Raw genomic sequence first — 25,927 nt, 5'->3', positions numbered from 1 at the left:
GAGTACTCATATCCATATGGAGTGTCAAAGTAATCCAAGTGATGAGAAGACCATTTTTGTGTAACGGCTGTCTAAATGTCATAGATAACCCTTTAGTGCTTAAAATACCAATTGTTAACATTCTTAGTTGTCGTTATGGCTCTCCTTTGAGAAGTGAGAACTTTTCTTGTACATCTTGGTCTGAAGACAAAGATGGTCCTATGGTTCTTACAGTTTTTTCAGTCTGAAATTTTCATGTTGCCTGGTTGATGAAGGCTGTACTTTAAGTGGTGTTATCTTTACTAAGGTACTTCGACAATCTTTGGACAGACTGGGTCTAAGGAACGTTGGCATCATCGCTGCGGATGGAGATTGGAACATTTCAAAGGCAATGATATCTGATCCCTATCTTAATGATGCTGTTGAGGTAGTCGGGTAAGTGTGGTAGAAAAGAGGAGTTTTACACATCACTTATTACTTCATTTCTGTAAGTAAGTCTTCATCTCCATTTTAAGAAGCCACATTCTTATTTAACACTTCCTAGCAATTCTCAGTCTTGTCATCATCACGTACAGTAGTGACTGATTACTCTTTCCTATCTTCCTCTTCTTTCAGTTGAGTACATATGTAAGGTAACCTGGCCACTTCCATAATTTCTTTCAAGGCTTCCGTTAGAAGCTATTTTAGTCTTCTTATCTTAGCACTGTTGAATCACTGGAGACTTCTAGCTAATCTGCATGTGCATCTTCAAGGTGAGAAAAAACCTTACGACTGGATTCTTGGTCTGTAATGAGTTTTAATTTCAGGTAAACTGTAACTTGTCACCCTGAGAATTCCCAGCTTGCAGCATTCCTTATTATGTGTTCTTGTTATGTGTCCTTCGCTTGAGATTTTTCTGGTCGTGCCCTAAAGCTGGGAGTTTTTGTTGTTTGTATCTGATAACAGAGTACTAGAAGCATACAGACAGACAGTAAAGTAGGAGTCAAAACAAGCATCCAAAGTTTGTTTTTAAACTAATACAACTAATCTCAATTTTAGCAGCTAGGAATGCCCACTGTTGTAATTCTAGCAAATGGCAACTTGGTTAGTTTATTATGAAGAGTACAGGTAAATTTCTTACTACCTTGCTTATCTCAACTGGCTTGATACTTACTCTACTGCTCTTACTTTCTTGGTAATCTCTGGTTTCTCAAAACTAAAACGTTTTTTAAAAATTATAGCCCTTTCCTATTGAAAATGACCTATATGTGTATGAATTGTCTACTTGGATGACATTTGTTAACTTGCTTACCTCTGTTAACCCTACTGTGATAAGAACATGCTTGTAGTCACTAGTGTATAATTTATCCTCACCTTTATGTAAGGGGGTGTGGTATGCTCATAATTATTTAAACTTATGCCTGGTTCAAAGGTTATAGCAAGTCAGTTAGGCAAGGTTTTTATAAAGGAACTGCTTTCATGGGTGTTGAGCTTGTAAACCGTGGTCACCTGGAAGTGGCTGCCTGAAAATACCGATTATAATGCCAGCATTGAGTAACTCATTTGTTTTAAAAACTTGTTGCTTCCTTAGGTTATGAAAGACTTGCATCTCAGCAAGTTGTAATGTGTTAGGAAATGTTGTAGTTGTGGTTTATGTGCCAGTGAAACTTGCAGTATGAGTGCACTGAATGTGTACCATTCTTATTTGTTTAAGGACTTGAAAAAATCAAGACTAGGAGTACTTTTGTCTTTTTTTGCAGCAGACATATTTTAGTTTTCTTTTAAAATGAAAGTTCTTTTTGTCAGAGGTTGTTCTAGAATGTCATAAAGCTTTTTCCTCAACTGCACCACCCCTGCTGATCACAAAAAATGAAGAGTGAGGAGAATATTTCTCATGCAGTAGTGCAAGAAATTAAGGTTTGTACAAAATGAAAACACCGTGTTTCTCAGCCAATGCTGACTCTTAAGGCATCGGTTACCAAACAGATTCTTGCTGACCTAGAAAAAAAAAATTGTATTCAGCGTCTGTCCTTCAAATGCTCAGGTTCAGACAGTTGCTAAAAGGACACTGTATCTCTGTGTCTGAGAAACTTGTCTAGTTATTTGCAAAATCTGCTAGTCAATCTGTTTTCCTAAATAGTCTTAGATTCTTTTCTCAGAAATCCTTCCCTATACATTGTTCTGTAATCTCTTTTCAAGTATAAGCCTTTCTGTGACCCATTCTTAGTTCTTCTATTTTGGAATGGAAACCTCTATTTAAATTTATATTGTTTTATTTCCAAATTAACAAGACAGTTGGAAAGATTGCTTTGACACCTATCCACAAGAAGTAACTAACCTTTCGCTTTCCTTTGTGTTTCCTTTAATTATCTTTTTTCCTTTCCTTTCTTTTCACATCAGGTAATTTTTACCTCAATACTATTGCTCCCTGTGGAGCTTTATCCTTGTCTAAAATACCATTTGCAATCTGAAGCACATCTAACTTAGATTTAAGGTAAAGTTTCTATGTCTGTTTTTGCCCTTCCGTACTTGTTGTCTGCTGGCTTGTGGTTTGAAAAATGCTCTCATTAGAACAAAGGCTTCCAAACTGTTATCACTCAGTGTGTTTCAGTTTCATTGGCTGAAGGAATAGTATTCATGAACATATTGCTCAGCATCGTTTTATGCTAATAAGTTGTCATTGCTTTCCATTAAAAACAGGAATTTTGTTAGAGGAAAAGAAAAATGTTTTGTCTGCTACTAAATCAAATACGTACCAGCTATTCATAAAGTGCTTGATAAATTAAAAAAAAAACCCAGTTGTCATAGTTAGCTTCAGTCTTAAACTGTGTATGTCATGCTGCCTTATTTTGTTTGCGAGGCTATCTTCATTACTGTCTTCTTATGTTTTTTTATGGGTACTGTTTCTGTGTTTGTACAGCATATATATGAGTATGTATTATGGCTCGGTACTGCATCTTTTGTGTTAGGTGTGGATTTTGTTTGCTGTTTTTAACAAAGCCTATAGAGCCCATAATTCTGTCTGGCAATTCTGCTCTTAAAGTCATATATGCCAATACACAATTAGGCATGCATATATTACACAATATATTTTTTCTGGTGTTTATCTAGAATTGGACAAAGTGAAAATGTTTTTCCGTAGTTCTCAATTATTTCAGTTATCTTTGTCTTGTAAGTCATTATTAGTGGACAGTAGTCATATGTTCATCAGTTCTTACGTACCAGACAGAACAAATCATATTTTATTTCTATTTGATTTAGCATGAATCGTTTCTAATACAATCCAATAGCAGAAACTATTGCTGTTCTTCGTTTCTTCCCCTCTCCCATCTCCTGGTGTCTGTAATTTAAAAAAAAAAAATAAAAATCATGGTAAGTCTTAATGGATAAAGAAGATCGGTGATGTATTTAAGAGCTATTTGTCAATGACTGAGTTTTTATGCAAGGAGTTCTTGTTCTGGTGATTTTTGTACTTAATATAGCTACAACTTAAGAGGAATCATTAGTCTTATGATTCAGGAATGTTTTCTTAGTTCAATAGGAAGAAACAAGTTCAGTTCACTGTTACTTGCTCTCTCTGAGGTAGAAAACATTTGTTGAAAGAAAGAAAGATGAATTGACTTGTCTAAGATTGTTTTAAGCTGGTGGAAGAATAATAATTATAGAAAATACTGTCTTCTGGATTTACTTGAGAGTTTGGACCATGCTGCTTTCGCCATAATTTTAAATGGGTTTTGTGTATTACATAATTCAAAGCACAATCTAGAAACTTAATTTTGGATTTATGTAGCTGGTCTTAAGACTTAGTTTGTCTTGATTTAAAGCAATAGAAGAGTCTTGTCCTTTTTTTTAAATGTTTTATATCTGGAGATGTTATCTGTAATTGGGTAGGATTATTGACTAACTTAGTTTGCAGAGGACCTCTGGAGGTCATCTGTCTAAATCCACCTGCATCAAGCAGATGCAATTAGATCATGATGCTTAGGCTTGGTCAGCTTTAGTATCTTCATGAGCACTTTGAGCCACTTAATGCACGTGGTTGGCAATACACATGCTCTTTTTTCTCTTTTTTCTCCTTTTAAGTTCTTACACCTAACTGAATTTTCATCAGTCCACAGCCTGTATTGTTGCAAGAGGTTATTCTGTCCCAAGTGTAGGACTTTGTGTTTGCATTTGTTGAACTTGATGAGGTTCCTGTCAGCCTGTTTTTTCCATTCTGTTAGTCCTTCCTAAATAACACCCCTCCTTCTCAGCATGTAACCTTTTTGTGGGTTAACTGCAGTAGGCAGCTGAGCCCCACGCAGCCACTTGTTCACTTCCCATCAAGAAGGGTGAAAGTGAAAACATTTGTGGGTTGTGAGAAAGTCAGTCTAATTCGGAAGGCAAAAGCTGTGCATGTAAGCAAAGCAAAATGGGAATTTCCTGAGTTTTAGTAAAGACAACAAACAGTATTTGCCCTCATATCAGCCTATGATGACATTGCTGGCAATCTGCACTCTGGTTGGACTTTATCTGCATTGGTGGGAGACTGCTAAAGTCAAGGTACCTGACATCCACTGATTTCATCTCACCTGATTTCATCTTGTCATAGAAAGCTGTCATGTTTGTGAAGCGTAATTTTGCCCTTGGTATCCAAGGGTAATCCAAGTTGCCGTTCCCAGTCATGCTTCTATCTTTCTTGTGCTTGGAAATGGCTTCCAGGAAGACTTGCTCTATAACTTTCCTGGGGACTGAGGCTAGATCTATGGTCCTGTGGTTTCTCAGAGCCTCCTTCTTGAAGACTGTCATTAACACTCTTTCTCTAGTGATCAGAAGCCTCTCAATCGCTAAATACTTTAGTCTTTGTGTGTATGTTCAGTGTGCAAACCAAATACTGCCTTATTCTAATGCAAGATGTAACAGGAAAATACAATGCAGAGGTAATACTAACATTGTGTTCAGACAAAGTTCTTAAGACATGGAGACTGGAAATATTGATGTTTCAGGCTACTGTCAGACTGCACATAAGCTAGTTCAGATTCAGATCTGTGGCAGCATTGTTTCCTGTGGTTAGTGTAAAGGAAGAATATATATGGTAGGAATACTCAGAATCATTTGAAGGTAATTGGGCATTTGGTGTTACCTGAATTTACATGTAAACAAATGCTGTTTAGGGGACTTCCAGAAACTACATCACTAGACTTGAGAATATGTGACACTTCAGGTTTGTTCCATTGACTTTCAAGGCCTTAAAATGCTTTTAGGGAAGTGTACAGTGGTTGCAGTTTTAGAACTTGAAATAAAACACAGTTGAGTAGTAAGGTGTGTAGGTATCTAAGTTTTTTTTTGTTTCTTGTATTGGTTGAGTTTAGGAAGAGCTGGTCTCATTTGTGTTACTTTGCTGTTAAACATTTGATTAGCAGGGAGAATAGGGGGAATCAACTCTTTTTCTTAATTAGATGTTTACTGTGCTTTCACAGGGCTTATAAATTATAGTTCAGTTGTCCTTGCCCTCTGTAGGGTTCTTGTACTCTAACCCTCAGCATTGTAACATCTAAGTGGCTGATTTGCAAATAAAGTATCTTGCATGACAAAGCAGTATGCATAGTCTTTATCTGCAGGTTTGTGTGTGTAAGAAACTGAGTGGTTTTCGTGTTTCCTTTTGTCATGTACTCGGAGTTTGGCATGGCAGAGGAAGGTTTCCTTTGAAGGCACTTTATACTTGACAATCTATTACATCTTGTTTGGTGTAACAAAAATCGGAACATGATTTGTTTTTTTAAATGCATCCAAATAGTGCTGAAGAAGATGCTGCCTTTCCCATTATGCATTTTTGACAATTGGAAAAACATGTTTTTATTTGTCCCTTCTCTCTGTTCTTTGCTCTCCTTTTTTTCTTTTTTTTCCCCAAAGCTGTTGAGATACACATTGGATAAGCATGGCCTGCAGCAGGTGAGGATCATAGCCAGCGATAGACTGTGGGAACCCATTTCCTTTGCCTTGCTGATTGACTCTGAGCTCAACGGAGTGGTCGATGTGATTGGGTAGGGGGCTCTCTCTTTTTTCTTTCTTGGTGATTTGTTCATAGTCTGTCTTCACCTTGCTTATTTATAACTAGCGCAGCCAAAGCTTTTACACCTCTATACTCTTACCTGCAATAAAAGGATTGATATGATCTTATCAACCCACATGAAGTTGCACAGGCTGTTGTACTGATGACAGCTTCAACCCAGTAATTGAATCATGTGTCTCCTACCATGTGGAAGATTGCTATTGCCTGTAGTTGCACTTCTGATGAAATGAAGGGTTTTTTTGGACAACCATGTTTATTATGAGGGTTGCTTTGGTTCCTATATTTGATATGTAAAAAGTGCTTTAGCTTTACTGTTTTGTATACAGGCTTGTGTCACTGACTTTCACTGGTCTGTTACAGAAATGGATACGATTCAGAAATTAATTGGGCCTATGATACCTTGATGGTAACATCTTGATTCTTAGTTCCCATGTTTGGAAAGCTGCAACTATATGACTTGTTTTTCTGGTTCTGGGTTTCATCATGATGATGCTAATATTTTGCAAAAGTAGTAGACTAAATTTGAGATTGATTACTGACTTCTCTCTTGAATGGAAATATGTGTAAGACTTGCTCATTAACTTTTCTTTTTACAGTAGCTCTAAATTTTAATTATTAAGTTCCATAGGTTCTTGCCCAACCCAATGACATGCTTCAGATGTGGCTGTTCCTTGCTTCAACTTGAGTCTTTTCCATTCATCTGACCCATAGGAGATGTAGAAATAATAAAGGCTTTCCCTCTAAATACATGTAGACAGTCAATGCCCAGCCCTTAATCAATCCCTCCCCCTGTTCTGAAGAACAAAAACTATCCTGACAGTTTTTTTGCAAATGGAGTCTTGGATCATGTGCATATCAGCAAGTGAAAGAAATTGAGAAGTCACTCTGACCAAATGCAAATCTGCTGTAGTTATGGTGATTCCAACCTAGAGAGAGTGAGCATGCTTCCTTTCTGGGTTTTGGTAGCTACCTGTATGCAGCCAGAGTCAGTCACTGATGCTCAACTGTTTTTTATGCTTTCTCAATAAGCTGGAGTTGCTTAAGTCTGTGCAAGTCTAAATTTTACTTCCCTACTCTGATTCAGTCTTAAGAGTGAATGAAGTACTCTCTTCAATCATCTCAATGGATGATCAGTTGGCACCTGGACATCTAGCAAAGCATGTCTCATCATGGTATCTTTTAAAAAAAAAAAAGTATACTTTTTTTTTAATTAATAGTTTTTAAAATTGAAATTATAAAAAGTATTTCAGATAGCCAGGATTTTACGTGGCTATAGATAAAATAAATTTTGAACTTGGTAACATAATTTGTGATCTGTGAGGTCTCTCATCAGACAAGCTATAGATGGAAGATTAGTTAAAGCTGTTGCTTTTGTTTTGTTTTGCTCTCTTTGTGTTCAGGCTTCATCTGTAAGATATTGTAATGGCTAGAAACTGGAGGGAGCCCTAAAGACACACTGTAAAATTATTAATAAATGATTACCCACGTAGGAATTACCCAGGTCACCGATGCTCTTTAATAGAATGATATTTCCAAACAGCTTTTCAGAGCTATTATGGTTGAACCGATTTTACTGGTGAAGTGAAAGATAATAAATCATAAACAAATACTACTCCTACTTTGAACACATTTAAATTACATTGTAGCTTTTGAAATTCCATCCTTACTCATAGGAGAACTTTAGGTGTGCTAGTCTCTACATGTTGCATGCTCTACAGTCAGACACCAAGTTATTCTGACTCTCCCTGTGGAAAATCCCAGCCCCCCTCCGTGCCCGGCCTTCTGTTGCTAATTGAATGAAAATAGGAAGTGTTTAGAAAGTGTCAGTCAGTTTAGGAGTAACAACTTTCATTTTTACCTAATATAAATGTAATATGTCATTAGGGGGCAACTCAGTCTTTTTTATTAGAAGAATCAGTGTTCTTAACCTGATATGTTCTAGTTCTAAACATGTGTTTGGCTGGATGTAAGGGTCATAGTGAACCAAGCTGTTTAAAGAAATTTGTTAGTCCTAATTATGCCCACGTTAACAACCTAAGAAGAAAGATGATGTGACGTTACTGCATGATGGAGTCATGGCGTGGTGACAATTGTAGTGGGGATTCAAACTATCCCAACTGCCTCCCAGTCCTGTGTACTGATATTGAATGAGAAGTAGGAAAGATAGTCTTGTTAGCTCATGATTTCTGTTTTCTAGGGATGTTTTTGAAAACTCGATTTTGAGGTTTTCATAGTGCTTTAATGCAAAATTTTTGTAATGGTGGTGTTATATAGGCTGATCTTTCTATAGATTTTTCATTTCTGCAGCCTTGTACTAATGCATGAGAGAGAAATGGTTGAAACAACTGCTATTTCTATCCTGATATTTCCCTTTCCTGCTCTTTGGGTCATTACTATATACAAAACAAAAAATAACACAAGGGTTATTGGTTTTGTTTTTTTTAATGAAGTTACCCAAATTAAGTAACTGTGTGTAATTCTGTGAAGCAGCATTTGCAATCCCTAAGTAGAAGAGCTTTTCTTAATTAATGTTGCTGTCTTAATATATCTGATCTAGTTTAGTCACCTTACATGGGCTACCGTGGATTTTTTTCCCATTTGAGTTATATTGCTTCACCGTCTGCTGTATAAAACACTTAATCTCATAATAGTTAGTATTTTAGAAAAATACTTTGTTAGAGCCTAGAGGCCCTGATAATGAACCCACTATCTTCTGGTTCCAGAGAGACTGAAAGAAGGATGAAACAATGAAAATATTTTTTTAGTAAATGACAGTGATTTAAAAATGCAAACACTGATAGTAACATAGTAAATTATTTTCTTATATTGATACGTGGTTTAAACTTAGGTGTCACTTTTGTTGTAATTCTGTTTCTACTGTTAATTTGCTTTTTCTCCACTAGGATCCATTCTTTCCCCTGTTACGATATACATCACTTTTTCCATTGTCTTTGAAATGGTTTTCTGTTATAGTATGTATGACTGCTCCTTTGACTAGAGAATCCAAAGTCCCACTGCTTCTGCTGAAGCATCACTTCTATAGAAATGATGCATAAACTCTACTCCAGTTCATCTTTTCAGGCAACAGAAAAGGCAGATGTTTAAGAATCTGTGGTTTTGCTGGTTGTTTCCACTGCTGAAAGATCAGAGCACACTCTTCTGGACACGGCTATCTCCTGTTCTTTGCTGCACACGTTGTGTTTATTGTAGGGTTGCACATGGTATCTAAAAGAGGGCTGTAGTGTTTTGTTTAAATATAAATCAGAGTTCAACAAAGCCAGCACATACTGAGTGTAAAAGCCATCACTGTAATCTGATCGCAAGTAATTATTTTATGCATTTGGGAGAATCTTTTTAAAGTATACACTCTACAGGGCTATTAGAAGTTTGGGGGTTTTCTTAAAAAATGGTGTTCTTATTTTTTAAAAAAATTAGTTTTTATATTGAATAGGAGTTACACACTCCTTAGTTGTCTCTTGCTTTTTAAGGACTAATTTAGACACAAATGAAAGTAAACCAAACCCCTTTGGTTAACATCAGTGTAAGTGGAAAGGAAATACAGTTTAAATTTTGTTCTTTAACAGTAAATTGCTTCCAAGAGCAGAGAAAAAAAAATGATTCATTTCTCAGCTGGTGGTGAAACTGTTTTACCTGATTTCATACTATAGAGACAAAATGAGAATGTTATAAGTGTGCAGGCTTTTCATGGAGCAAAGCTGTCAATGAAGATGCACTGAAGAACTCTGCCTTTAGAACTGATTTGTTCTCCGTGTGACTTTAATGCTGTTCATTACCCCTATTATTTCCTATTTATTTCAATAGCTTTAGTGTCTTTGTATTTAATTATTTCTCTTGCCACTTATGCAAGTAAAGGTGACTCTGTCCTAGTGCAAGAAATTAGAATTCTATAGATTTTTTTTTCCTGTGTAATGTTGTTTAAAGCTGTCTAATACTCCTCCTTCCCCCCCCTTTTTTTTGTACTTTTTGTAAAGTACTGCTTGTATTTATATATATGCATATGTCAGGATTTAAGAAACAGCTTTTCAGGATATGGGTGTAGAAAGACAAATTATTCCTTCTTTGCTCTTTCCTTTTAAAATATTGTGTAGGGCTCACTATCCTGGAACAAAAACAGTCCCCAATGCCCTATTAACTAAGAAGAAATTGTGGTCTTCAGAAGATTACAGCACTTTCAATGATGAAATAGGTGCAGGCTGCTGGGCTCGGATCCTGAACCAAAACTACGTGAATGGAAACATGACCTCGTAAGTGTTGTGCGACATTTTCCCAACTTCATATATAAGATTTATTTAAGAGAATATGTAACGTGTCCGTCTGCTATGGTAAGATAGTAGGTAAACTGAAACTCTTCACTGTCGGTCTGAATTCAAATACAGTAAGGTATGAAGTCTACTGTGCTTGCCTGTTTCTGGGGTAAAAGTCCCATAAGTCTTAATGTATGCTTGAGTTACTATTCCACAGTATCCAATAGCTTATGCAGCTGAACCTTTGAGACTCTGATATTTGTTAAAACCAGAGTGTTCTTAAGAAAAAGTAAAAACATTGGAAGAAAATAACAGTAAAGCTAATTTACCTGTATCTTTCTTAGGGTTTTTATCAGTTTGTTTACACTTAAAAGTTGTAAGTATGAATGTCACTATCTAGTTTTTCCATTAAGCTACTTTCTCTGAGTCCATTCTAAACCTTGTAGTCTTTTGATCCCTTTACTGTTTCCTGCATATTTTCTTTCCAAACTTAAATCTGGAATGAAAGGTGTTCTGTTTGTTTTGAAGTTATATAACTTACAATTGTAGAAGAAAATAGAAAACACACTTTTTTTCCAGTGCAACAGTTACTGTCTGAAAGAAAAAAAACTAATTGAAGGAAATGTAGACATTGAGATGTAAGCAAATTGTGCAAAGCTTATAGTTTTTATGTAATTTCATTTTGGAACCATAAAGAGAAGGTTTTGTCTGACATGCTTGAAATGGAACACAGCAGAAAGTGCTTGGATACTCGTAAAGGCAAGTTTCTTGAGTCACCTCTTTCTATGAATCTTTTATCTCCTTCTGTGCAAGCTGAAATTTCCTAACAGATGACTATTTCCTCTGTGAATTCCTGGCCATTCTGCTTGCCTCTTGACTCTCATACTTTAATATCTTTCTCTGTAGTCTTTCCATTTGGTTTTTTTTTCAAGCCCTTTGTAATTATAAATGTGCCATTTGTTTAGCAACCTAAGAGCCAGACCTTTGTATTAGATTTAGAAATTATTGTGGAATAGTTCCAAGGTCATATATCCAATATTGAAGTTATCTTGGCCTTTGTATTCAGAACAGTCATTCTAATGAAAGACACCTTATCTTTCTGCTAAGCCTGTTTACTTTGAACTTGAGTTCTTTACGTTCCTTTTCTAAGTTTGAAACTCTGCAGAACAAGCTTAATGTGAGCAAGTTGTGGAGTTTACAAGTCAAAGTTTTTTTATTTTATGAGCAACTTCTATAGGTTTCAGGATCTCTTCTGCGATGTATATATAATGTGATAAACCTATGGCAATGACTTCAGAATATGAGGCCTTTGCGCTCATCTATATGCTATTGCAGAACAACGTGCCAGCTTTTGCTTTCTACGGGGCTGCTTTATTAAGCTGTATTTCTATGCTTATGGTGCACAGGTCTTAAATTTAAAGTCCTAGCAAAATATTTTCAGTGAAGATCAGATGAGAAGACCTGAAATAATTAACCTTAGTGTCCTGACAACTTATTGAAATGGCGACAACTCCTGTAGGATGGCTGGTTAGCATTGCTATCTGTTTGTTATTAATATGGATAAAAGAAGGATTTTTTTTTTCCAGTGATACTTAAATATGCCCCATCCTCCTCTCTCCCAGCAACAATCAACCAAAAAAAAACCAAACCCAAATCACCCCAACAAAAAGCTGTAAAGCTTGATAACTTATTTTTGCCTTTAAAAACGGGAAGAAAACCAAATATGAATGGAGTCTTTAACCCTCAGTACACATTTCCTTTAATGTGCAGCTTTTTATGGTGATATATTCAGAGAAATTGTCATCAATTTTATAAGAAATTCTCAACACTGGAAGTTGATGTATCTGCATCTCCTGTATGTTTTTTTTTCCTTTCTTCTTTAGCTGAAAAGATTTATTTATTTATATTTTGCGGGTGACCCTTAAACTTCTTTTCACTGTATGCTGGAGAAAAAAGAGGATTAAATTCTTGTACTAGATTAATGTAATACTGTCCTTATGAACAGAACAAATGAACCTGTTTTTCTTCTAGAACCATTGCATGGAACTTGGTGGCTAGTTATTATGAAGAGTTGCCCTTTGGTCGATGTGGATTAATGACGGCACAAGAGCCATGGAGTGGCCACTACAAGGTAGAAGCTCCTATCTGGATTACAGGTAAAGAGTTTGTAGGCAAAAGCTTTGTGATCTAACAGAGAGCATAACTTGATGTTCTGAGACTGTTCAGTGTTGTGGAAAGTTTTGTGAATACTTTAAAGAGGAAGAAATTAAAAACCAACCAACCTCCTTTCAATAGGAAAAACAAGATCTAGTAACAATGGAAGTCTTAATACCTGACTGTTAGATACAGCTGAAATTAAAAAGGTACTGCCTTTTATAGCTGTTACTATTGAAATATTTTGATCTGAAATGCCCGTAAAGGTTAGTGTACTTTCCTAGTTCCTCTTCCTTTTTTTTAATCCTTAAGTAGACATTACATCTCAGTTTGAGAAAATGGAACATAAAACCAGAGATTCTTGGCTTGTGTAAGTCAGCATTTCCTTGTACTTCAAGAAGAGAGAATGTGTTCACATTGTGTCTGTGGGCACATGGATTCACTTGCTACTCTGCAGTCCTGTAATAGTTTACTGTCTTTGCCACGGTTCAGTAGAGCAGGTAGCATATGCAGTGCTGTAAATAAAGAAGGAATAAGGCAAATGTTTTAATTTTATTGTTGTGCTTGTTATCTGTATATGTAGAAGAATTTTAAAAAGTGGCCCTACTTTCATATGAACTTTTCAAAACAACTGAGCATTTGTTCGTCTTTCCATATTACTCAAGATTTTTGTGATCTAGCTCATATTCTTTTGGTACTCTTACATGCTGAAAACCTTGCTTATTTAGTTATCTCTCATGAGATGCCCATCTAGGCTTTCTCTGGCTCAACTGTTAAAAAAAATAAAAAAGAGAGATGTGGGAAAATCTAAACTGGGATGGATGTTCGTATTGAATGTACGTGATTGACTTTCATAATGGTGTAATAGTTTTTTCTTGTTGTCTAATTAGTCACTGTCATTTACCTGTTTCATCTGTCACAGAGCTGATATTTTTAATTGTACCTTGTTATAATTCTTCAGTCTTTCTTCTTCTGTAGATAGAACTTGTTTTGGAAGTTCCATTACTTTCTTGCCTGAAATCAAGTTTTTATCGTATAAGAACATATGAAAGAAATTTAATTCAGACTACAAATGGTATTATGTTTTATTTAATTAATTATTTTAATTCATTATTTTCTTCTGCTTTTTGTTCTGTTTTGTCTCAGCACACACAACACAATTTACTCAGCCAGGCTGGTCGTACTTGCAAGTGGATGGACACTTAAAAGGAGGTGGCAGTTTTGTAGCTCTGACAGATGGCCTAGGAAACCTTACCATCATCATTGAAACTATGGTATGTGCATCAGCAAATACAATGAACTAGAAAACATGAAGGAGATGTTACTTTTTGTGAAGAATGTGTTTTGATTTATGTAGTTCAGTGTCTGTGAATTGTATTCCTTGATGTTTCTATCTTTGTTATTGGGACTACTAGAAGTTCTTTTCTCTATCTGAACTTTCAATGTCTTGTTGAATCTTCCTGGAGCCCACTGAATGTGTCGTCTCTATATCACAAATTAGTTTTAATTTGATGACACGCTCTGGAAGGAAATGAAATTGTGCTTTTTTAAAGCGGTTTTTGAAATGAAATTACTAGGCTAGTGTAATTGCAGATATTAAGGTAACAGTGAAAGAAATGGTTGCAAATTGATCCTATGTTGCTTTTTTAATTTCAGTTTATGCTGTATGCTTTTCATAAACATTGCCATGTGGTGCATTCTAGTAACGTATGTTGCTTCTGTTACGTTTATTTTTTTTCTTCAGACTCATAATCACTCTCAATGTATCAGGCCTCCACTGCCTCACTACAGTGTGAAACCTCAAAGAGCAACTTTCTGCCTCAAAGGGTCATTTGTAAGTAGACCTTGAATACATTTGATCAGTCTTGTAAAACAAATTTGCTATCCATACATGCAAGACAATATCACGGATTAGCAAGAAATTGGAGTTCTTTACCTCCAATAGTAGAGGCTGTTACATGCCTGGCAAAACTTTAAGTGTTCTAGTTGTGCTTCTACCATGAGATGTAATGTCATAACTGAATTTGTAGATTTACTACCTCCTAGTCTGATTATCTGGATATTGAAGAACATAGTTTGACCAGCCAGCATCGCCATGACCTTTCGAGTTATCAGCTCCTTCCTAGAGGTGTAACTGCAGTTGATTATATACTGTAGGTTATGTTGTTCTTCCTATGAAGAGAAATAGAATCATAGAATGGTTTGGATTGGAAGAGGCTTTTGCAGGTTATCTAGTCCAACCCACCTGCAGATCTTCAGTTAGATCAGATTGCTCAGAGCCCCATCCAGTCTGTCCTTGAATGTCTCCTGGGACAGGTCATCTACCATCTGTTCCAGTGTTTCACCACCATCAGTTTGAAAAATTTCTTCCCAATATCTAGGCTAAACTTCTTTTAGTTCAGAACCATTTACCCTTTGTCCTGTTACTACAGGCTGTGCTAAAAAGTTTCTCCAGCTTGTCAAGGTCCTTCTCGGTGGCATCTTGTCCCTCAGGGGTGTCAACCTCACTATTCAGCTTGGTGTCATCTGCAAACTTGCCAAGCATGCACTCAATCCCGTCGTCTTTGTCATTGATGAAGATATTAAACAACACTGGTCCCAGAACCAGACCCCTGAGGGACACCACTCAGCGCTGATCTCCATCTTGACCTTTATCTGTTGTCCACTACCCTCTGGGTGTGACCATCCAATGAATTTCTTATCCACCAAACAGTCAATATATCAAATGCGTATCTCTTCAATTTAGAGAGAAGGATGTTCGGGAGGACCATGTTAAAGGCCGTAGAAAAGTCCAGAGAGATGACATGTGTAGGTCTTCCCTTGTCCACTGATATAGTCACTCCCTCATGGAAAACCACTACGTTGGTGAGGCAGGACTTGCCCCTGGTGAAGCCATGCTGTCTGTCTTGAATCACTTCCCTGTCCTCCATGTGCTTTAGCATAGCTTCTAGGTGTATCTGTTCCGTGATATTCCCAGGCACTGGACAGGTTGGTAGTTCCCAGGGTCATCCTTTCTACTCCTTTTAAAAATAGGTGCAATGTTACCCTTTTTCCAATCACTGGGGACTTGGCCTGATTGCCATGACTTTTCAAATATCGTGGAGAGTGTCTTGGCAACTACATCAACCAATTCCCTCAGAACTCTCGGATGCATCTCATCCAGTCACATGAACTTACGTACATGCAGGTTCCTCAGGTGGCTGCTAGCTTGATCTTTCTTATGGTGGGAGGGGCTTTGCTCTTCCAGTCCACATCTTGCAGCCTGTCCCCTTGAGAGTTGGGGGAAGAGAGGTTGCTTGTGAAGACTGAAGCAAAAATGTTGAGTACTTCAGCCTTCTCCTTGTCTATTGTTGCCAGCTGGGTAATCTTGCTCATCAGGGCAGGTACACTATCTTTGACCTTCCTTTTCTGATTTACATCCCTGTAGAAACCCTTTGTGTTCTTTGCGTCCCTCGCCAAGTTCAGCTCCAGCCATGCCTTGGCCTTCATGACCTCATCCCTGCATAACTCGGCAGTGTCCTTATACTCTTGCCAGAATACCTGACCCTGCTTCCACTGTCTGAGCATTTTCTTTCTTGCCCTTTAATTTGAGCCATAGGTCACAACTTGGCTGTGCTGGCCTCTTGCCTTTCTTGCCAGACTTCTTGCACCTGTGGATGGAGAGCTCTTGTGCTCGTTAGAAGGCATCCTTAAAGATCTGCCAGCTTTGCTCTGCTCCCTTTTCCCTGAGGGCAGTTTCCCAGGGGGTTCTATTGAGTGACTACTTGAAGAGCTGGAATTTTGCTTTCCGGAAATTCAGGGTCCTGACTTTACCGTTTGCTTGACCCATGTCCCTCAGGACTGTGAACTCCACCAGTGTGATTGCTACATCCCAGGCAGTGTCCAACCTTTATTTCCCTGATTAGCTCGCTCACATTGGTGATCACCAGCTCAAGTATTGCATCTCCCCTGGTAGATATGTCTATTACCTGGCTTAAAAAGTTCTCTGCAGTGCGTTCCAGGAGTCTCCTGGGTTGCCTACAGTTCACCATGGTACTCTTCCAGCAGATGTCTGGGTGGTTGAAGTCTGTCAGCAGGACGAGAGCCTTTGAGTGTGATGCCTTCTGTAGCTGGAGTAAGTGAGCTTCATCAACTGCCTCCTCTTGATCAGGTGGCCTGTGGTAGACTCCAACCAGTAGGTTCCCTTTGTTTCTTTGGTCTCTAACTTTCAGCCATAAGCTTTCAACCTGCTTATGGCTGTTCTTCAAATACAGCTCTTCACACTCCATCTATTTCTTGATGTAGAGGGCAACTCCTTTGCCCCTTCTTCCTCACCTGTCTCTTCTGAACAGCCTGCAGCCATCGATAGCTGCATATTCTGAGAATCTCCCAGTTGTTTTTTCTCAGTCTTGCTAAACTGACTTTCCCTCTGAAATGTGAATGATCCTTCCACAGTGTAAACTGAATTGAATCTTTATTAGTTGATTTGGATGATTATTTCTCAGAAGCTGAAAGTGCTTGCTTATTTTGAATTTGATTTTTGGTGGCACTATTTTTCTTTCATTTAGGAGAAGATAAGTTTGGACAACACTTCTGGCAATAAAATGGTTTGCTTCTGAAAAGTAGTTGAGCATCACTTGTGACTTACAGCTCTTTTTGTAGGAAGTATCCAACAGCTTATCCAAACCAAACTCTAGGTTACTTGCTTTATAGTTCATCCAGGTTACTAAAAAAAAAAAAAAAAAAATTATAAGATTTGAATATGGTTAAAATCTGTAACGAATGTAGTTGATATGCTGTCGATTGCAGAAGTTTGGAGATCTGTAAGAAAAGTACATTATTCAAAATGAATATCAAAAAAACAGGAGCTTAGCTAAAGGTTAGGGACAATGGCTTATTGATGTATGGTCCGTAAAACTAGCTGAATAGAGTGGTGGCCTGTAATGTGATCAACAGCTCTAAAATAACAAAAATTAGGACTAAGATTTTCAGGGTGAATATTCATGATGTGGGTTCATTTTAAATTTTATATTGTGTTTTATTGTAGTATATGGTAGAAACCCTTCAAGTGTGGCACTCGAGACTTGGTTTTGAATGTGGAAACTCTAGTCTTTTCCAGCAACTTCAGCCTGTAAAGGTAAGTTGATTAGTTTTAATTAGTCTCTCTGCAATTCCAGGAATTTCTTCCGCCTTTGCTGGAGTTCCTGGACTTTCATGCTTAAACTGCATACTTAAAGCATATTTTATTAGCTCCTTTTAGACTACAATTTTTACCTGGAGGTAAAGAAGAATTTGGCAGGAAAGGTGTTTTCAAAAGAGCTCAGAAATAAAATGCCAAGACATTATGCAGACTTTTGCCTTGAATCAGGAATTTAGAGGATCTCCTTGATTTCAGAAACTTGGGTATTTTGTTGCTTCGTTGTTTGATTTTTGCAGCTGAGCTTTCTTTAATTCCAGGTGTGGAAGGGAAGTTTTTCTTTAGATCTCAATGTGGATGAAGTCTACACTTTAACCACACTCAAGACAGGGCAGAAATGTGGTTGCCCAGAGCCCCCACCACCTCAGCCCTTTCCTTCAAATTACAAAGATGATTTCAATATTCGTAAGTCAGAATTCTCTTATCTAAAACTTAATTCACACAGAGCTATAGTCTTAGTGTAGGAAGGCGATAACAGTTATGTTATTTCAGTCTTGTAATGCAAGTGACATGAGGTAGTCTCAAAGTGTGTTTTATTTTTGCTTATTTCTATCTGCTTCTCCAACAACTGACACCTGTATACTTCACCTGTAATGAGGTGTATTTAATTCTGTGTCGTAACTGGGTGGTTGCTAACTGATTTTAAATTCTTGATGCAGATAATATAGCTCATAAATATAGTGAGCTTGTTTCTGGAAGGAAAATAAGGAAGAAGATAAATTACTTTGTGTTTACTAAAACTGGGGTCTATTTAAAAGCAAAACCAAAACTAAAATCATCTTTCATCTGCTGAAACTTCAGTTTTGGAGACTGTGCTTTGATAGAGTAAGTCAAAATTCTGGAGTATATTTTCAGAGGAAATTTCTGAAAACAAGACTACACAGAAGAAAAATAATGTTTTGATGTTGATATGTGTTTTATTTTCTGAACAGGTAATCCACCTTTCAGTGAAGCCCCGAATTTTGCAGATCAGACAGGTGTATTCGAATACTTCATAAATGCTTCTGACCCAGGAGATCATGTGTTCACACTCCGCCAGGTGGTGGTTCAGCGACCCATCACCTGGGTTTCTGATGCAGACCAGACCATCAGTCTCATAGGAAATTTCAAGTGGTATGTAAATAGTATTTTCTACTGGGAAATCAACTGTCTCTTTGTCTAAATGAGTCTTAAAAACACCTGTTTCAGTTTAAATTACTTAATTTTTAGCTGTCTTGCTTGATTGTTAGCTATTTCATCAGTCTCAATTGATTGTTCTGGTACTCCTTTGCTTTATTCTCCTTTACAGCTGTTGTTATGTGTGTAATATAGTGCTTCTCTGTTGAGCTTAAATATCACTTCAGGAAAATCAAATAATTTCAACATATTTGGACATTTTATTCAAAAAAAAAAAAAGTTTGTTTTGACTTTTGGGCGAGAGATCTGGATTACTTAAGGCTTGGTCTTTATTAAAACTCCTAGAAAAATAAAGATCAAATTTTAGCAGATGTGCTATGACCTTGAATCTTGGAATTGATATAGTTATCTAAAAGCAACTTTTCATTTTGTAGACCTGACTACTTTTCTATGGAGATGCAGACCTTCTGTTTGTGGACTTTTTCGGGGTTTGGTTTCTTTTGGTTTTCTTTTAAAATATAATTGGCAGTTCACTTTTTGTTGTTGGTTTCTGATAAGAATTGCTCCTCCTAAGACAGTTGGGGGGGAAACGAGCAATCTAGACAAGTCGTATACATCTTGCGTCTGTAAGTCACAATTAGCAATCCGAAATCTTTCCTCAAGGATGTTGCTGTACTATGTAGAGAATGCTCTTCTACTTACTGCCTGCCAAAAAATATATTCTTTGCTTGCTAAAACACCAAATGTTTTTTATAGGGTAAACTTCACAGTCACTTGTGATGTCTACATAGAAAAACCGCATGATGGAGGCGTGTTTATTGCAGGAAGAATTGACAATGGTGGAATATATGTTCGACGTACCAAAGGAGTTTTCTTCTGGGTTTTTGCAGATGGCACCTACAGAGTCACTGGTGATCTGGGTATGTGGCTCTTCGCTGAAGTGCATGCTAACATATGGATATGTCATTTTGATAGCCTTGATAAAAGTATCTAACATTCAGATTTTGTAATTCAGTTGTCATCAGTAGGAATTTAATCCGTTGTGCTCCAATGATGGCTACATTTTGTATGTTAAGAGGGCATCTAAAGGCTCCTGGGTGGTCCACTTCTCAGCCTCAGCTTTCTGCTTGTTATTTTATGATGACAATACTGATTGATTTTATACTAGCAAGTGCAAATCCATTTGCTTTTCAGAAATACTCTGATACAATATTAATTACATAAGGGTTTGATCTGTATTCTTATACTAAACCTAAAAAGATAATCCTACTGCAAATTCAATGACCTGTCTTGTAGAGCAGTGCAAGTTAATCTACATGCATCTGGCTTAGGTGATGATGGCAAGTGGCCTACTGTTTCCACAAATTATGCATTCTCCTGTTAATCTAGCTCAGTGGAGAAAGAGCATGTTTTGCTTGTGATGCTAACACTTGTGTGTATTCATGAGTATAAATTAAAATTTTCAATACTTTCTGATAAGTCAAACACAAGTTCTAGATTTACAGTGTGTCAGACTAAAATGACCCTTTCGCACTGTACTGGACCTTCAAAATAGAAGATAAGGCTATTTGATAGCTATATTTTCTAATTTCTAGTTTTTTTGTGGGTTTTTTTTTTTTTATTGCTTCCCTTTCCTTTTTTCACCATGGGTGGGTAGCGTGAAGAAGGCTTTACTTTAGTTTTTGTTAACCTACAGATGCTTCCTAGGGAAACTTTGCAATGTTGAACTCCGTAGCAACTTAAGTTTCAGATGCGTGTAAAAATTTACTGATGTTTAGAATCAACTTCAAGATTTATTTTTAATAAGACACAACATTACCCAATTAGTTTCTCAAGATGTAAAATATTTTTTCTAGATGAAATGAGAGACTTTTGATTAACCACCTCATTAATTAAGATTGAGTTTGTTACAAAATATGGTAATTTTTTCTGTGTGGCTATTTTCAGTGATTTTTTTTTTATTTTTCTAGAAGGAAGCCTGAATGTTGTATTAACTTGCAGCTAAAATTTTCTGTAGAATAATTGGAGACTCTATTTGTGGCCCTAAATTTTTTTCAGGTCTTCCATCCAAATTGTCTGTCACATTCAGTTTTTGTTTATATTTTGACTAGAATTGAGCAGAAAGGTGATGCAGCAACTCAAACCTCCTGATTTAAAAAAGTTCCAATGCATAAACACAGAGAACAAGCAAAGCAATAGCTACTGTCACACTACAAGAACCCATACTCTCAGGCTAAGTTCCCAGGAGCACTGCAGATTTCAGTGGAAAAACAATCCTGGCAAATCAGGGGAATGCACTGATATCGTAGAGTCTAGGTTTGCATGTTAAGCCTTCCATGCTGTAGTTGTAGTTGGTAAGATGTCAGTCCTGAACACTTCTGTAAAGTAGATACTGTTTTTTCTGGCTTGGTATTACCAGTCTCAGCAAAGGGTTGAAATAACACTTTGCTAACCTTAAGCATATTTTGCAGCTGGAGAAGAAATATTAATGAAAGGACTTTCAGGTGTCCGGGATAATGCGTGGCACACACTTACTCTCAATATTCAGGTAAGGACACAGGCAAAAAGCTAGCAAACCAGTTATGAAACTTCCGGTCCTAACTGCTTTAGGCAAAACTATGCTATACTATTGACCGTCTACTTGCATTAGTTTGCCCTATCTGAAATATAAGTGATACTTTTGTTATTTTAAACCAATGTTAAAATACCGTATCAAGTTCCACTGTCTGTATTTTTAAAGAGATCTTGTGAAACTGGGTAGGGTATAGAAAATAACTGGAAAGATGAGTTTAAAGCTAGAGACAGGAGGATTGTAGAAGCAAATCTTCTGTTTAAACTAATGAAAAGATAGTGTCTTCCTGCTCTGAAGACTGCCAGTGAACTACTAAACTCCTCTGTTTTACAATTGGCTCCTGCCAATTCCTTTTGCATGTTAAGGCCTTGTATATGGAGCTAGTTAAGGACTGGGGAAGTCAAATGAGCTGCAGTCCTGTTCTCCTGTATTGAAGAAGCATGGGCGTAGCATTGCTGGAAAAATGGACCACATGTAATGAGAAGCCTGTTTACATTTTTACCTCCCCTGCAATGCACCTCTTTTGGCCATAGTCACTTGGTGAGGAAAGTAGTCCCAAGCTCTATTTGAGATATACCTGTGCACTTAGCTGGGTGTGACATTGGTGCAAGTAACTAAAATGCTTTAAGTTCTCCTGAATGCCTAATCCCTTTGCCTAATGTAACCTTTGCAACTGCGGTGTGGGGGCTTGAAAAGTGAGGAAGCCTCAATCCTAGCTGGGCTGATCTTCTGTTGAAGCTAACTCTTCCAAAATTATGTATCGAGTCTTTCCTTCATTCTAAAATGTCAGTAAGTATTAAAAACTGCTTTTTGTCTTTTGTGCTTTCACATTGAAAGCTAAAGGGACAGTTGTACCTGAGGCATTCACTGGAATGGATGTAGTTTAGTTCTGGCTTTTGTACACCCACACTTCATGACAGTGATTGATATCTGTAAAACGGGCTGAGACATTTGAATGGGAGTACTAAAGATGAGCGTAAATTGCTTAAACCACCAAACAGTAGCTGCAATTTTAAAATGATGATGCTACAAACTTCCATCTGTGCTGTTGAAGTCTTTTGTCCCAAATATGCCTTTGATGTAATGATAAAAAATGCAGAGCCCTCTTTAAAGAATTCTCACACTGACTCCTTCTTGAAAGACAGTCTTTGCTTTTACCTATGTCTGTAATTGTCTTTCAGATTAAGTTATACAACTAAACTTAAGTACTTTGTTTCCCTAAGTACTGCTTAGTGGAACACTGGAAATAGCGACTGTTCCTGAAACTGTTTTTAATTCTAGTGGCAGCTTGATACTCAAAAGTTCTGCTGTCCTCTCTCCTTTTCAGCTGTATGATTAAAATACCTCTCTCTCTCCTTTTGACTTTGGCCTTATTCTGCAGAATCAGTGCCAGGTGTATCATATCCCTTCTGAGACAGTTGAGCTATTTGAGGGAGCCTGACACAAGTGGGAAAGGAAACCCTATTTACCTTTCAGATTCTATACTGTTTGCCAAGCTGTGAATTAGGAGATAGATGAGCCTTATATTTATTCGCTGTAAAGGCATTGGATTTGTTTCATAGAGCTGATGGGCACTGGAGGATTCTATGCAATATTTAGAAGTGCCTCTGCATGGAAAATGTGTGAAATGTAGTTGAAAGTTGGTTTGATATCTTTCTGCCTTGTCTCTTCTCCCATGTGAATAGGCTCGCTGTCATCACAATCACTGGATTTTACAAAGCTAACTTTTCCTTTTTTTGACAGGGAACTTCTGCCTCAGGACTGTTAAATGGTTATCCACTGTGGGAGAATGTCACCATTTCAAAACCAAGTAACGGCTGGGCTGCTATTGGAACTCGCTCGTTTGAGTTTGCACAGTTTGACAATTTTCATGTTGAAGCTAGCTAAGGAGGATTTTACATTTGGAGAACCCAGTTCTCGTATTACTTTGAATACGAGCCACTTCAAACTTTGAGGACAGCTTAATGTTATGCTGAGATTGATCTGTTGGCAAGGAATCTTCATTCTGTCCTTATTTTTTGTTAAAGGTTTACTTGAGTAGGTATCAACATGACTGTAACTTTATCCCGTGGTTGCTATGAGATTTTTTTGCCCTTTGATTTTTGTGGGTAAATTTTAATTCAAAGTAATTATGAAAACAAAGTCACAAGTTTAAATCTCTTTTAATAACAACATTAACTTTCCAGCTTGCTTTTTAAGATAGCTTTAGAAGTTAACAGAAGACAGAGGCATCTCAAGCTGCATTTTCAGCACTTACATGATTGTGTCCATTCTTTTCACTCCAAAACAAAGAATTAAATGCCAGTATGCCTTTTGAGCCAGTGGCCTCATACGTTTGGAGGTCTGTCATTCTCAAATTTCATTTGGATGAAGTGATTTGTTTCTGTTTTGTTTTGGGTTTTTTTTTTTTTTGGTAAAAGAAAGATGTATTGTCTGGTTTTCTGCTACAGTTGGAGGCTGGACATTACAGTACTAGAAGTGCCTTTGAGTACTTTGTGATTACTTCTTACAAATTTCATTGCCAGCCTTAAAATATTAATAGATTGTATTTACAGTGGAATGGGAATGTAACTTATGGCTAATCAGGCAGTGAAGGATGTGCCTTACTTCTAAACTACCTCCTCTTTCCAATGAAAGAGTTGAAATGGATGAAAAGATGCCATAACTTGCAGTTCATTATTGATCGCTTTGTGGGTATTTTGCATGCTGCAAAGAATAAAAACTTTTTGTCATGGATGCTGGCAAGCGGATTGCTTACTTTCATGTCAGGTCACATGTGGAAGATTTGGCCTTTTGTTCCTAGAAACTTCGGCAGCCATTTCTTACTTTTGATGCATCTAAAGCCTAGATCAGAACATAATTGAATCTGAATGTTATTTGGCCTGTGATGTTACTGTAACACAGAGGAGATAACCTATGACATCCTGGCATAAAAGAAAATTAAAAAAATAAACAGGTTTTGCCCATAAGAGCTTGCAATCAAGTCATAGTATAAGTGACAGCAGGTGGATGCATACAGAATTGCTTAGTTTGCCAGGCAGTGTTTTTCTTGGGCATCAGGGAATAAAGTCCAGAGGGAAATTCAAATCCTTAGGAAAGGAGGGATTCTCTTTAGCTGTTTCATTTCTTTTTCCAAGTTACTTTGCTACAAAAAAAAGGGCATTGAGAAAATGAGGTACTGAATGGGATTTTCATCACACACATTCCAAATTCAGTTGGCTTCTGAATTTTTCTTGTTTGCTGTTGGTCAGTTTGAATGAAGATGTCTGTTGCCATAAAGAAACATGCCTCCCGTGTCCATCTACTTTTCTCACATCCTATTAAATTGACAAGCAAGTAGTTCCACAGACTTTGTAGGGCACTAGTATCTGTATGTGGCTCTCTGTAACAGGCAATATCTTATCTTGAGAAACAGATTTGCAGTATACTTCGATTTATACTAATTATTATTCTGATCCATTTTGTTTTGAGGGCTGATTCCAGTAAGTGTTAACTTCAGTCTTCAAAGTTGTCATTTAATATAGAGTTAATATCATATGAATCATTACTGGAAAATTTTTATAAAGATTGTCTTCCAGATTAGCTTCTAGAGAAGAGATCTCAAAATTCCATATCTAATAAGTAAAAATGTTTTATCTTTTAGCTATTATAACTGCCATTGATTGGTCATGAATCATTCATATGTGCAAGTTGCATACACGCTAGTAACATTGAAAAATGATCCAAACCACTAAGCTTTAAGACTCCTGGCAGAGTTTTCCAACTATTAAGTAACTATTTACTTAGCTGGTTGCAAGCCATTTTTCCACTTCACTTTCATTTGATGATTGAAGTATTGATGCAAATCTGTTCATTGCTTGCTTGATTTCAGAAGGGATGTCACTGGTAACTCCAGATGTGAAGGAATCTAATTTTAGGTGTTCATATTCAAGTAATACGAGTGTAGAACTAGTTCTCAGAATACACTTATTTTGGCTGTGATGGGTTTTCCTAGTAGGATACCTCTTGGAGACTTAACTTGTGACACTGCCAGCAGTGTTTGTGTAAGAGATCAGCAGTAATGCAGTTATTGCAAAGGGAGCTGTCTGTTTTTTTTGTTTGTTTTTTTTTTTTACATTTTAATGCACTAGTGTAATAAACTGTACTGTTGTGTACTAAACACAATGTATTTTATCACTGGAACTGTTGGGGTTTTTTTTTCTAATCTTAATTTATAATGTTAGAGGATTAAACTGTTATGAACAGACTAAGTGATTTAATGGTGATATAATGTTATTCATCTTTATATCTCTGTAATTCTTCACCCTTCAGCAAGCTGTAATATGTTTGGCAATAACAAGCTGTCAGGTTTTTCACTGAGGGGTGGATTTATGTTGTTGATTATAAATACTAATCATCCTAAACAGACAAATAAAACGCTTAAAACCCCTTTGTTTATGTGGAATGCTTCTGTAAATGGGTCTTGGTTTCCTTCAGTAAGAGAGCTGACAGTTTTGCCATTGTGACTCCTGATAAATATGCTTGGCATTAGCTTAATTGCATTGGAAGAGTTTTCCTGGCACTCTGAATAGCCAAACAGTCCTCATTAACAAATATCTCAAAATCCATATGCATTAGGACTTGTGCTGTTACTA

General features: G+C 37.0%; 1 protein-coding gene across 2 annotated transcripts in view; it reads left to right on the top strand.

Moving 5' to 3' along the window:
* Positions 1 to 25,716, top strand: part of GALC (galactosylceramidase) — a 35,419-nt gene extending 9,703 nt beyond the window's left edge. Inside the window, exons 7-17 of one of the 2 annotated variants that reach the window (XM_054068211.1) lie at positions 5,851 to 5,981; positions 10,120 to 10,275; positions 12,307 to 12,431; positions 13,576 to 13,703; positions 14,174 to 14,263; positions 17,456 to 17,545; positions 17,866 to 18,010; positions 18,538 to 18,718; positions 19,478 to 19,641; positions 21,193 to 21,269; positions 23,037 to 25,716. In XM_054068211.1, the coding sequence (XP_053924186.1) occupies positions 5,851 to 5,981; positions 10,120 to 10,275; positions 12,307 to 12,431; positions 13,576 to 13,703; positions 14,174 to 14,263; positions 17,456 to 17,545; positions 17,866 to 18,010; positions 18,538 to 18,718; positions 19,478 to 19,641; positions 21,193 to 21,269; positions 23,037 to 23,180 (1,431 nt within the window). In that variant the 3' untranslated portion in view covers positions 23,181 to 25,716. Of the gene's footprint in view, positions 1 to 286; positions 415 to 5,850; positions 5,982 to 10,119; positions 10,276 to 12,306; positions 12,432 to 13,575; positions 13,704 to 14,173; positions 14,264 to 17,455; positions 17,546 to 17,865; positions 18,011 to 18,537; positions 18,719 to 19,477; positions 19,642 to 21,192; positions 21,270 to 23,036 lie in introns of both variants that reach the window. The other variant, XM_054068212.1, reaches the window with a different exon arrangement.
* Positions 25,717 to 25,927: the final 211 nt, after the last annotated feature.

The sequence above is a fragment of the Cuculus canorus genome, chromosome 5 (genome assembly GCF_017976375.1).
Source record: "Cuculus canorus isolate bCucCan1 chromosome 5, bCucCan1.pri, whole genome shotgun sequence".
In the NCBI taxonomy this organism is placed as follows: domain Eukaryota; kingdom Metazoa; phylum Chordata; class Aves; order Cuculiformes; family Cuculidae; genus Cuculus; species Cuculus canorus.
This window is presented reverse-complemented; position numbering and strand designations above follow the sequence as displayed.